Raw genomic sequence first — 13560 nt, 5'->3', positions numbered from 1 at the left:
CCAGAACCAAAACAAAACAAAACAACAACAAAAAAGAAATGGGGGCAGATATATACATTCATCAACATGGCTAAACCCTGAAAACATGATGGATAAAATGAAAAACTGGGCAAGCAAATGAGCCAGATACAAAAGTTATATTGCAAAATTTCAATTGGATGAAACATGTAAAAGAGGCAAATTCCTATAGGCAAAAAATATAGAAGGGGTGATAAAAAATATGGTGAATGTTTAAATTTTTAAAAAGCTATTACAGTTGGGCCAGGGATTTAGCTCAGTGGTTCCGGTGCCTGTCTTGCAAGCGCAAGGTCCCAAGTTCGATCCCCGGTACCAAAGAAAAACAAAAAAATACTAGAACCATTTAAAATAAATAAATAAATAAATAAAAAATAAAAAGCTATTACAGTAAACAACACATTTCCCTGAACCTCCCTCAAACTACTCCCTCTCCTCACTTCGAACACTTATCCCATCATTCTTGCCACTTACTGAAGGAGTTCTCAAAGTCCTCTCTCATGTCTTTATAAGGTATGATCATAAATACAGTGAATGCTGCTGCTGAGTGCCATCCCTCAGAAAGTCGGGCTCATACAACTGCACGCAGTGTCCTCACTGACCTCATCCACTGCATCTGGCACCTATGACTGTGGCTCTTCCCAAAAGTCACAGTGACTGTGATGGGTGGATATTTTAATTGATTCAGGACATTAAGGTATCTGTGACAGCACAACTAAAGACACTGTAGGACTCAAACTGGTTCAGAAAGTGGCAAGAACAATGAGATAAATGTGTTCAAAGTGAGGGGAGTCTCGAGGGGGACTAATGGAAATGTATGGTAGTAACTTTTTTCATGTAAACACACATCATATTCTTTGATCAGACCTCATATTCGGGCTGCCAGGGATGGAGACGATGAAATAAGTGACTACTCAGCATCACAGAAAATAAATTTTTTAAATAATATTATCTCAATAAAAACAAGGATTACTATACAGATAAAGAAGGGAAGGGTTTTCTTTTTTTGTTTTTGTTTTCCTTTCTGGTAGTACTGAGGATTGAACCAAGGTCCTTAGGCATGGTAGGCAAGTGGTCTACCACGGAGCTATAATCCCAGACTAGAGGTTTTCTCAACTTCCCTTTGAGATTATGAAAATGTTCTGGGACTGGACAAGGGTGATAAGTGCACAACACCGTGAATTTACTAAATGCTACTCTGTGGTATACTTTTTGATGACTGAAATGGTGACTATATGCTATGTCGATTTCACCACAATAAAAATTGAGAGAAAAAAACAAATAAAAATAACTATTATAATAATGAGAAATACCTCGCAAGCACAAGGTCCCGAGTTCAATCCCTGGTACCAAAAAAAAAAAAGGGGGGGGAAATAATGAAAAGAGGAAGGTTTTAAAAAGAAAAAGATAAGGGTCAAGGATTTAGCTCGGTGGTTCCACCGCTGTACCGCAAGCACAAGGACCTGAATTTGATCCCCGGTACCAAAAAAAACAAAGAAAAAGATAAATAACCAACCTGGAAGTGAAGCAGGATATTGAGAAAGAACACTCCTTGTATATACTTCCTCCGAGACAGGATCAAATGAAAGGGGGCACATAGGCGGTAAAAGATCCACAGCCTTAAAATAGATTTCACAATTTGAATAAACACTCAGTACAATAACAATGCTAAATTAATCCATAAATGGATCTTTTTTGCAAATTTTCTCCTAAGAATTACCACGCATACATCCTGTAACTATTTTTAAACCAGAGTACAATATTAAAAACAAGGTGTTTACTTTGTTCTCCAACTTTGTCTCAAATTTTGTAGTTTCTCACATCAAGAGGGAAGTCTCAACTGGAGTGGTAGCACATGCCTATAATCCTAGCACTCTGGAGGGTGAGACAGGAGAAACAGTAAATTCAAGGCCAGCCTGGGCTACATAACAAGTTCAAGGCTGGCACAGACTATACAGCAAGTCTGTCTCTAAAAAACAACCCAAACCACCAAAAGACACTAAAATCTTTTCAATATAACCCTCTGAATTTAAATATATTAACTATACCCCACTGTGAAATGTGACTGACTTTATACATGCATACATGCACATGTACACCTGCACACACACACACACACACACACACACACACACATACACAAAACGGCAACAGCAACACATGAAAATTCTATTGCATATTTAGAAAAATTACAAAACCAAAACAACTGAACTTTGGATAGAAATGCAAAGATGATAAACACGTGTATTCATAGCATTTCTAGGTCACTGGTAACATGGTAAATCAAGACTGACAAAATTAAACTGCTCTCCAAAAGGCAAGTCAATATTACTTACTGGAGTCCAACCTTTAAAGAGACTGAAGGGAGACACACCAAGAAATTCTTTCCATTTCTTATGCCATTCTCTTTGCTTTTCAACAACAGAATGTTGTATAGTTGTGAGATCTTCTTTTATTTTACACCTATGGTAGCATAAAAAGTAATTTCATTCAAAACATGAATACACAAAAAAGCATGGAGCAAAATTTAAGAAAGTAACAATAGCAGTAAGAAAGGAGAAGGAAATATAACCGAAAGCTCAACCACTAAGGTACATATAAAATGAATAAACTCTCACAAGTGACTATTCAGAACCTAAAATACCTTTTCTTCCTTTTTTTTTTTCCTAGTAGGGGGAATGAACTCAGGACCTTGTGCTTGCAAAGCCAGCACGGCACCACTAAACTAAATCCCCAGCCTTCTTCTTTTAAAACTAGAAAGCAATTATACATTTATTACACCATATAGATTTAATTATTTTCAGTACCAGTAATCCAATTCAGGACCTTGTGCTTGCCATGCAGGCACGGTGGCACTGAGCTAAATTCCCTGCCCTACACCATATATTTTTATACCACATTTTTTTTTTGGTACCAGGGATTAAACTCGGGACCTTGTGCTTGTGAGGCAGGCAGCAGAACCACTGAGCTAAATCCCCAGCCCAACACCATATATTTTTAAAATACATTCCCCCCTGCAGCTGTAAATGTCAGTTAGAAATTCTTCTACTATCTGCCTATTCCTAAAAGGAGCCCATTAACTCCCACTCTTTCAGCTAAAATAAAAAACTTCTGAGGCTCACTTTTATTATTAAATGTAACAAAAGATAGGCTAGAAAAAAGTTTAAATTATTTCACAGCTGGACACAGTACTTTGTGCTTGTAATTCCAGCTGTTTGGGGGTCTAAGGCAAAAGGATTGCAAGTTTAAGATAGCCTGGCAACTTAGCAAAATCCTGTCTCAAAATAATAAATAAATGGGAGGGAAGTAAGGGACAGGGAAGTAAAAACTAAAATGTGTTATGTACATGTACTAACTCCCCACAATGAACGTAATCATCATGTACTAATAAAAATAAAAATAAAAAAGGGCTGGAGATGTAGCTCAGTGCAAACACGCTAAGTTCAAACCCTTGTACTACCAAACTATTACAAAATATAAAAATGAAGAATTATCACTCAAAGCAACTTATTCCAGATAAACAAAAAACTATTATTTTTCCTTTCTACCTCATGTCTCTCATCACGTAAGGTTTTGAATACTAGTAAAATTTTCACACTTGTTTGACAAAGCAAAAGAGTTGTTAACTATACAGGAGATTTACTGAGAAAATCACCCTACTCCTCCCGCAGTAAAATAACAGAAAATCTTTCTAGTGTACCTCATACGCTTCAGATCTGATAATCTTTCCCTCTGAAATTTGGTCTCTTTTTCAAGGTAGTGACGATCTATTGTAAATCTTGCTTGGTCAGCCTGACAACGTTCATATTTCATTACTTTCAGGACTTCATTTAACAACTGAATAACTGTTAAAAGGTTCAATTTTCCAGCCTCATAAACATTTCCTATGTGCAACTAAAGATTCAGAGGGGGAAAAAAGTAGAGAACTATAGAATCTTAAGAGAATAAACTATTACAAAATATATTTATACTTTTTTACTATTATATACAAATTCCAAAGAAAGAAAGAAGTAAATACCACCCAAACATAAAACTATATAATTCCAACCCAGTGAAAACTACTGTGGAAGAATTAACAAGTCATGCAAAAGGTTAAAGACTAGAATAAAAGAAAAATAGTTGATAAAAACAATACATAATATATAAAAATAATTACATGGAGTTTTCACAAAGTTTCTTTAATATCAAACATAAAAAATAAGCGCAAGGTCCCGAGTTCAATCCCCAGGACCAAAAAAAACCATAAAAAAATAAAGATTTAGGTGAAAGAGTAGGTTTAGAGAAAAGATTATAAATTTTTTTTTTTTTTTTTGGTCCTGGGGATCAAACTTGGGACCTTGAGCTTATGCGGCAGGCACCAGAACCACCGCACTAAATCACTGGCCCATAAATTCTTTTAAAAAAGCTGTGTTATCAATGACCCCTAAAAACTACGACATGTTTATTTGGCCCGCACAGTTCCAATGTTTTAAAATCACTTGAAGGGCTGGGGATTTAGCTCAGTGGTTTTGCCGCCTGCTTCTCAAACGCAAGGACCCAATTTTGGTCCCCGGTACCAAAAAAAAAACCAAAAAAAAAACCAAAATAAAATCACTTGAATTAGCTGTCAATACTTTTTTTTTTGGTACTGGGGATCAAACTCGGGTCCTTGCGCTTGCAGAGCAGGCGGCAGAACCACTGAGCTAAATCGCCGGCCCACAACAGTTTATCTTTGCAATAGCTATATTCTAATCAGATGCTAAATGTGCTTACTAACGAGAAAACAGTTTGCTACCCAAGTGGAAATGTCTCATACAGAATGGAAATAAGGGGCTGGGGATTTAGCTCAGTAGTTCCGCCGCCTGCCTCGCAAGAGCAAGGACCCAAGTTCAATCCCCGGTACCAAAAAAAAAAACCAAACAAACAGAATGGAAATAAGTAAATGAAGTTTGGGTTAAAGGGGAAAGACTGATAATACTACTGTAGAGGAAGCACTGAAGCCACGGAATTGGTAAAAGAAAAAAAAAAAATACATAAACCAAGCATGGTGGTACATGTCTATAATCCCAATACTTTGGGAGGCTGAGGCAGAAGGATCGTAAGTTTGAACAAACCTGGACAACTTAGTGACTTAGCAAGACCCAGTCTCAAAAATAAATAAATAAATAAACAAACAAATAGGGCTGGGGATATAGCTCTGTGAGAAGGCACTGGGTTCAATCCCCAGTACCACAAAAATTAATTAATTAGTTAACTTGTAGTGAGCAAAAAAAAAACAAAACTGAGCATTAAAGAAATCAGCAGAAAAAAATGAAATTAGTCTGAAAAACCACAGAAAAAAAAAGACACTGACATCACAAAGGTAAAGGAAGAAAAGTCTTTAAGAGAAATTCTTAACAGGATCAAAATAAGAGAGAAGCCAGAGATGGAAAGTTCTTAAAGGACATTTAGCAATGAGTCATTTCTGTTCTCTTCCTACTAACGCATTTGTACTCTCCACAGTATGACGTAGGCCCACACAAGGTATGGACAAATAATAAAAGCGGATGGATATAAATATACACTCCTTTAACAGTACCCCTTTTATAAAGATTTTACTAAGCACACTCAAAAAGTTAATTTTAAAAGCAGTAGAAAAATATGGAGGAGAAAATAAATAATGTATAAAATAATTATGGTTTTCACAAAAGTTTCCTTAGTATCAAATACTTACCTGACACATCTGTTTCTTGATATTGTCAAGTAAGAGACTTGGAATATTAATAACAACCTTAGTTCCATCTAATTCATATTGGTTAACAAGACTAAGAACTGAATTAATAACATCTCTCTCTTTTTCCAAAAATGTGAGTGTTTCATTTACTAAGGCCCACAAAGATCGAACCTTTGAAAACAAAAAAAAACAAAATGTAAAACTCCATAATCTTTACTTATATTAAAGAAATACCAGCATAAATATTTTCTCAATCCTAGGAACAAATAAAATATTCCTGGGCTGATTTCTGATGAGAACATTAAATAACTATAGTTTGAAAACACTGATATTGGAGCCGAGGATTTAGCTCAGTGGTTCCGGCGCCTGCTGTGCAGGCGCAAGGTCCCGAGTTCAATCCCCTGTACCAAAAAAAAAAGAAAAGAAAAGAAACAGTTGCATTAAAAACACTGATATTACTTCCAAAGGGATTTGAAAACTAAGAAATTTCTTAGGAGACTCTAGCTCACTATAATTTTCAAACAAATCTAAGAAATCTTTATATTACCAAGATACGATTATCATTTTTTGTACTTTGACATGCAACCAATCTAATGAAGATTTTTCAGGAAGAACTAATAAAAAAAGATTGTCAAGAAGAAGAAAACTACTACACATTAATTTTAAGTCCCTCAAGCATAAGAGTTAACAGATAAACAAACAAGATTCTTTTTTAGAGGGGGTACTGGGGCTAGAACTCGGGACCTTGCACTTGGAAGGCAGGCGCCAGGCGGTGGAACCACTGAGCTAAATCCCCGGCCCCCCAAGCAAGATTCTTTAAGAGCAAAAATTCATCAAGTGGTGGGGGCACACATGTAATCCCACCATTCCAGGAAACTGGGACAGGAGAATGGCAAATTCAATTCCAGCTTCAGCAACTCTTCAACTTAGCAAAACCCTGTCCCAAAATGAAAGGTCTGGGGATATAGCTAGTGTGAAGGCCCTGGGTTCAATAACCAGTACCACCTCCTCCAAACATCTTCGGCATAAAGTAACATATGTCCACTAAAATTCATGTACAAAAATATTCACAGAAGGAAATTGATCAAACTTCCAGTTAGACTGGAGGAATAAACCTGTCAATGATTTGTTGTGCTGTATACTGGCCAGGTCAGTTATTAATATATGTTTTGCATATGTCAAAACTGCTAAAACACATTTTTAACACTCTCATCACAAAAAACAATAAATTAATGATTTGTGGATATGTTAATTAGCCTGACTGAATCATTCTATAAAGTATAGAGATCAAAATATATTATACCCTATAAATAGCAATAATTATTACGCATCAATTACAACTAAGGCCAGGTATAGTAGAACATGCCTATAATCCCAGCAATCGGGGATGCTGCAGGAGGATGGCAAGTCCAAGTCCTGGACAAATTAGTGACTTGGAAAGATTTTATCTCAAAACAGAAAAAAAGGGCTGGGCTTATAACTCAGTGCAAAGACCCTGAGTTCAATTTCCAGTACAAAGGCAACACACACACATACAAATACACAAATACAAAGGCTATTTTTCTTTTGGCTTTTTTTTTTCTCGGTACTAGAGATCAAACTCAGGGCCTTGTGCTTGCCAGCCAGGTGCAGCGCCACTGAGCTACATCGCCGGCCCTAAGGTTATTTTTTACTACATTTATAAAATCGAACACTACACAGCAATGAGAATGAACATGCTAAAACTACACACGACAGCATGGATAAATATCACAAATACCACTGAGTCAAAGTCACACAAAGAAGACATTCTATTAACTTCTATTTATATAAAGTTGAAAAAACAAGCAGAACTAATCCATGGCATAAGTGCGCTTAATGCTTACCCTTTGGGGAAAGTAAAGTAAATGAAGTGGCATGACAAAGATTCTGAGATACTGATAATGTTCTATTTCTGAAATGGGGTACTGTTTACATGGATGTGTTCACTTTGTGAAAATGTCAGGCTATGTACTTATGATTTGCACATTTTTTTTGTATGTATGTTTCAAAAGAATTCACAGAAATGGGGAGGGGATGGTAAAATATAATTACTCCCATGTGTTTATGTCTTCCTATGACATAAATAAGATACTGAACATCTCCAATTAAAGTGGTACAGGGCTGGGGATTTAGCTCAGTGAGTCCGTCGCTTGCCTTGCAAGCGCAAGGACCCGAGTTCGATCCCTGGTACCAAAAAAAAAAAAGTGGTACATGACTAGCCACCATAGTGTTCACCTATAATCAATCCCAGCTCTCTGGGAAGCTGAGGCAGGAGGACAAGTTCAAGCTCAGCTTGGGCTACTTAGTGACTTAGTGAAACCCTGTCCTAAAATAAAAAAATAAGGGCTGGAGATACAGTGAAAATGCCCTAACTTCAATCCCCAGTATTGCAAAAAAAAACAAAAACAAAATAAAAAATCAGTCCATCAAAATAAAATTTTTTAAAGTGCGGGAGATATAGCTCAGGGTGAAGGCCCTGGGTTTAATCCCCTATACCATGAAACAGGTCATGGTGGCACACTGCTGAAGCAGAAAGAGAATAAGTTTGAGACCAGCCTGGGTTACATAGCAAGACCCTGTCTCAGAAAACCAAAAAGAAAAAGAAAAAGAGTAGGGCCAGGGATTTAGCTCAGTGGCACTGCGCCTGCCTCACAAGTACAAGGTCCTAAATTCAATCCCCGATACCAAAACAAAACAAAAGAATAGTGTTGCATGGCAAGGTAAAGGTTTTCCTAAAACAACTCAGCTGGCAGTGTGGTGGTCTCACAGGATGGTGTTCCCTGATGAATTTATAACCATCCAGGGTCTGGTTCTCAAACTCTAAAATCTTGAATTTTGTCGTGTCACTGGCTCAAAGAAGAACAGACTCAGGGAAAATGAGTATTAACCACATTCGGGAAAGAAGGATGTAGAAACTTTAATAGGTTTCACACCAACCTATTAAACTGACAATCAGAGATACTGTGTTCACTAACAGGAATGTCCTACGCGCTACCAAGAAAGCGCCATGAGAGGTGACTTTGTCTGTTGTCTTCACCGTCACCGGCACACTGCAGCCAACCAGTACACATTCTCTGAGGGAAGCTTTCCTCAAGACAGCACTCAGCTTCCCAGTCTCAAGCGCCAAGTTAATACCAAAGCAGTTTGGAAATCGGAGAACCACAAGGAGCTTGAGAGGGATTTTGTGTACTCAAAAATAAAGTTTAAAACAACTCTTTCTTCCCACATCAAAGCCAGCCTCTAAATGCCTCAGATCATTTACATTTACCCGATTCCTCCCTCCTGACAATGCAGCTCAATTTGGCTTCTCATTTTCCTACCATATTTACTATCCCCCTTTAGTTAATATATTTTATTTAGATAAATTAATATCATGGATTAAATTACAATCAAGCAGGGGCCGGGGATTTAGCTCAGTGGTTCCACCGCCTGTCCCGCAAGTGGAAGGACCCGAGTTCGATCCCTGGTACCAAAAAAAACCCAATAAATTGCAATCAAGCAGAACTTTTCTTGATGGAATAAAGGACTTGAAACTATATTTAAAACTGGCCAGGTGTAGTAGTGCATGCCCATAATTCCAGCACTTAGGAGACTAAAGCAGGAAGATCACCACGAGTTCAAGGCCATCCTGAGCTATATAGGGAGCTCAAGTGCACCCTTTCATATCTCAGCTGGTATAGCGGAGGACTGTAGACCGTTGTGGACTGTAGACCGCTGTGCACAGTGAGCTCAAGGCCAGTCTAAACTACATAGCAAGATGATGTCTTGGGGGGGGGGGGGAATACACACACACACACACACACACACACACATATATATACACATATATAAATCATAAGCTGATTTATTCCATTATATTCAAGGGTTTTAGAAGCACCTATTGGTATCTTTTTATATAGCACCTATTAACAAGTGAAATTTAAAAAGTAAAAAGAAGGCAAGAGAATTTAGTCCAACTGCTAGACACACCAGCACATGCCTATAGTCCCAGCTACTTGGGAGGCTGAGACAGGAAGACTGCTTGACGTCACCAGTTCAGCACCAGCCTGAGCACCATAGCAAGAACCTATCTCTTAAAAGAAAATAAAATAAATATGAAGTTCAACTGATTAAGTTAACACTATATATCACAAAGAAAGGTTAAATTTGTCCCATCAAAATTATCTCACCTTTTGAATTTTCTCTTTTATATTATTTTGGTCATCAGAGGGCTCCATTCTAGTAAAAATTAAATAATCTAATTAGTCAATAGAAAATCAAATAGTAATTTAATATACAAAAAGCTAACTGGTCTGCAAACCCACTCCCTAATAGCCATTCCAATTAAAAAATAGTAGGGCAGGGGATCTAGCTCAGTGGCGCTGCGCCTGCCTCACAAGCAAAAGGTCCTGAGTTTGATCCCAGATACTGGAAAAAAAACCAATAATAATAATAAACCAGTTAAAAAATAGTAAGATTCAAGCTCAAAGCAAGAATACTTCTCTAGAACTGGACTAGGAGTCAGAACTATGCTCTAGTCCTCTCTAGCTATTTACATATTATTTCAATTAATGCTTCTGAGATTTTGCTAAACTAATATCTAAGACAAATTCCAACTGTAAAAGTCACTTACTTTTTTATTTGATTTTGCAGTCCTATACATTCTGACCTCAAATTCCGGACTTGCTTAATTGATAATCTACAAGAGAATGTATACAACTATAATTCCAGTGCAGTGACCTAATTAATATCGCCCACTTTGGCATTTTTCCTCTACATACATATGCTCAAGCCTTATGGGGGCAGTATGGTAATGCCACACTCTGGGAGGGTGAGACAGCAGGACTGGAAGTTCCAGCCCAGACTGGGCAATTTAGCAACTAGAGACATCCTTTCTCAAATTGTAAAACATTTTTAAAGGGCTGGGAATGTAGCTTCATGCAAAGGTCTTGTGTTCAATCCTCAGAACCACAAAAAAATAAATACAAGTAAGAAAAATTTCAATTTAGCTGTTCTGTTGTTTTGGTTTTTTTGTTTGTTTTTCTTTTTGAAACAGGGTCTCACTACATGGTCCAGGTTGGCCTCAAATTCATAATCTTCCTACCTCAGTCTCTGGAGTGCTGGGATCATAGGCATACACCACCATGCCCAGTAATATTTTAATTTTAAGGTAATTTCAAAGGATTCTATACCTTTAGTAACATAAAAAAACACTAAAAAAGTTATGTTACTGTTATCATTATAAAAAGTTGGACACAGCCTATTCCTTAACAATATTAACCTTGCCTTTCTTATTTAATGCTGTGACACCAATACATGGCACACAAAAGGAACTCCCAAAAAATATTTGTTAAGCTGGGCATGGTGGCACATCCCTAACTCATGATGTTGGGTAATCCCAACACTCTGGAGGCTGAGGCAGGAGGATTGCTCCATATTCCAGCCTGGATACACAGTGAGTTCAAGGCCAGCCTGAAATACACAGCAAAACCCTATCTCCAAAAAAAAAAATTTGGTTGAAGAGATGAGTATAAATATAAAATACAATTAAATGGTTAAAGTATGGAATAACTAGTTGAAAAAAATATGTATTTAATTAAATATCTACCCAACACACAAAATATACCATGGTAATACAAAAAATTTACAGAATAAAATTTCAAGACAAAAAGGATACAAAATATGATCACAGGGCTGGGGATTTAGCTCAGTGGTTTCACCGCCTGCTGCGCAAGCGCAAGGACCCGAGTTTGATCCCCAGTACCAAAAAAAAAAAAATTAAAATATGATCACAATTACAGCTTAAAAATACATTTCCTAGGGCCGGGGATTTAGCTCAGTGGTTCTGCCGCCTGCCTCGCAAGCAGAAGGACCCAAGTTCGATCCCCAGTACCAAAAAAAAATACATTTCCTAAAAAAGGAAAAGCACATAAAACTTTGAACTTTTTGAACTAATTTCCTCTGAACTGTCAGTTACAATATACCTAAACTTGTAAAGATTTATTCAGAAGTTATCTGACTTTAAAATGCAACCATGATAGCTACTGTTTTCAAGTAGCCATAGATTATTTCTACTGAAGTTACATTAATGACATTTGTTCAAAAAGAAAGGCATTAGGGCCAGGGATTTAGCTCAGTGGTTTTGCTGCCTGCTGCGCAAGCGCAAGGACCCAAGTTCGATCCCCAGTACCAAAAAAAAAGAAAGGAATTATCTTGTAACTTACTGTGCATTTTCCTGGTATTTTTGGATAACATAATCTTGTCTCTGTAAAATTTGAAAAAATCTGTTACGTGCTATATGACATCTGGCAAGGCACTTGTGCATATCTTGTGTCTTTATATTAAATGTTTCTGTAAAATGTAGAGAAGAATCTGCATGGACGACAAGATTACAGAAAACAGGTTTATAAGTATCAAACATGTTTAAAGTTAACCAGGTACAGTAACACACACTCTAGTTCCAGCACTCAGAAGGCTGAGGCAGGAGGGCTTAAATCAGAGTTCAAAGCCAGCCTAGGGAATATACGGAGTATCCCACCTCCAAAAAAAAAAAAGATTAAATTTTAAGAAATTAAAATTGAATTTTACATAATTAACAACTCCTTAAAAGGTAGTATACCACATACAAAAAAGACAAAACTAATGTTAATGAAAAAAGGATGACTTCTTAAAATAGGCAATTAAAAAGGCTATCTGAAGGTGAGTTGTTTCATGTAATTAAAACTCAGTTGAGGGCAGTGGCACATGCCTGTAATCCCAGCTATTTGGGAGGCTGAGGTAGAGAGATTCCCAAGTTGGAGACCAATCTGGACAATTCAGAAAGACCTTGTCTCAAAATAATATGAAAAAAATGGTAGGGGATGCAGCTCAATGGTAGAGGGCCTGCTCAGCGTTTGACACCCATCATTCAATCCCCAACATCAGAGAGAGGTAAAATCCAATCACCATCATTATACCATCAGCTTAACTTTTCCACTTAGTAAGTCCAACAGGATAAGACAGCCAAATAAAGCCATTCTGCATTTTTTCAAGTAATTCTCAGCTATGTTACTAGTGACCAAACTAGACCTTGAGAACGACCCAGACAAATGTTTCAGACTCTAGGTTTTTACCTATAGTGTTTCTTTAACATTACTCAATACAGTAAAGATATGGATCTTCGAGAAAGAAAGGACTCCACACTGCACTTAAAATTACCTATTCACATCTGAGCACATCAAAAGAAACAACCACAATTTCCAAATATTTAACAGGAAATGAGTTTACTGAATTAGTAGTTCTCTAGGGATTGAAAATGTTGACTGAAATTGCTTTAAATCAGAAAAAGGACAATCCATGCTTAGAAGTCTCACAATAAATCTACACACATATATTTCACATAAAATAGTTCTAGTTAAAAGTGTAAATAAGGATCAAAATGTATAATTGATATTGTGAAATAGGAAAAGGTCTAAAGGAGTAGAGAAAGTGGGAGGGGTAGGGGAAAGGAAAGAAGGGAAAAGAAAAAATATGAGAAAAGGAAAAAAAATGGAAACTAAGTCTTTGTAAACAGGGAAGGGTGGAGGGGGTGAAGGGAGGGCAGGGGAATGGGGAAAAAATAAGAACCAAGATTCATCATGTAAAGGGACAAGATCCCAATGATGAATGTAACTACTGTATATCTAAAATATACCAATACTTAACGGAAAAAAGTTCTAGTTACATGTAATTGCAGTAGTTCATCTATTAATTTTTTAAACTGCCAAAATGCTTATGGTACATTAAATTTAAAATACATTTTAAAAATATAGAGGCCGGGGATTTAGCTCAGTGGTTCCACCTCCAGCCTCACAAGCACAAGGTTCTGAGTTTGA

The 13560-nt window shown here is 37.0% G+C and overlaps 1 protein-coding gene across 2 annotated transcripts in view; it reads right to left on the bottom strand.

Moving 5' to 3' along the window:
* Positions 1 to 13560, bottom strand: part of Haus6 (HAUS augmin like complex subunit 6) — a 43433-nt gene that overhangs the window by 17916 nt on the left and 11957 nt on the right. For both annotated transcript variants that reach the window (XM_013069753.3, XM_004838329.4), the window contains exons 5-11: positions 11932 to 12079; positions 10341 to 10406; positions 9898 to 9946; positions 5708 to 5878; positions 3716 to 3909; positions 2352 to 2478; positions 1532 to 1634 (exon numbers count right to left, since the gene is read on the bottom strand). In XM_013069753.3, coding sequence (XP_012925207.2) covers positions 1532 to 1634; positions 2352 to 2478; positions 3716 to 3909; positions 5708 to 5878; positions 9898 to 9946; positions 10341 to 10406; positions 11932 to 12079 — 858 coding nt within the window. The remainder of the gene's footprint in view (positions 1 to 1531; positions 1635 to 2351; positions 2479 to 3715; positions 3910 to 5707; positions 5879 to 9897; positions 9947 to 10340; positions 10407 to 11931; positions 12080 to 13560) is intronic.

The sequence above is a fragment of the Heterocephalus glaber genome, unplaced genomic scaffold (genome assembly GCF_053883595.1).
Source record: "Heterocephalus glaber isolate CG9 unplaced genomic scaffold, H.glaber_assembly_v1.0 deba00001481, whole genome shotgun sequence".
Lineage (NCBI taxonomy): Eukaryota > Metazoa > Chordata > Mammalia > Rodentia > Bathyergidae > Heterocephalus > Heterocephalus glaber.
Note: the sequence above shows the minus strand (reverse complement) of the source record. Positions and strands in the feature narration are given on the sequence as shown.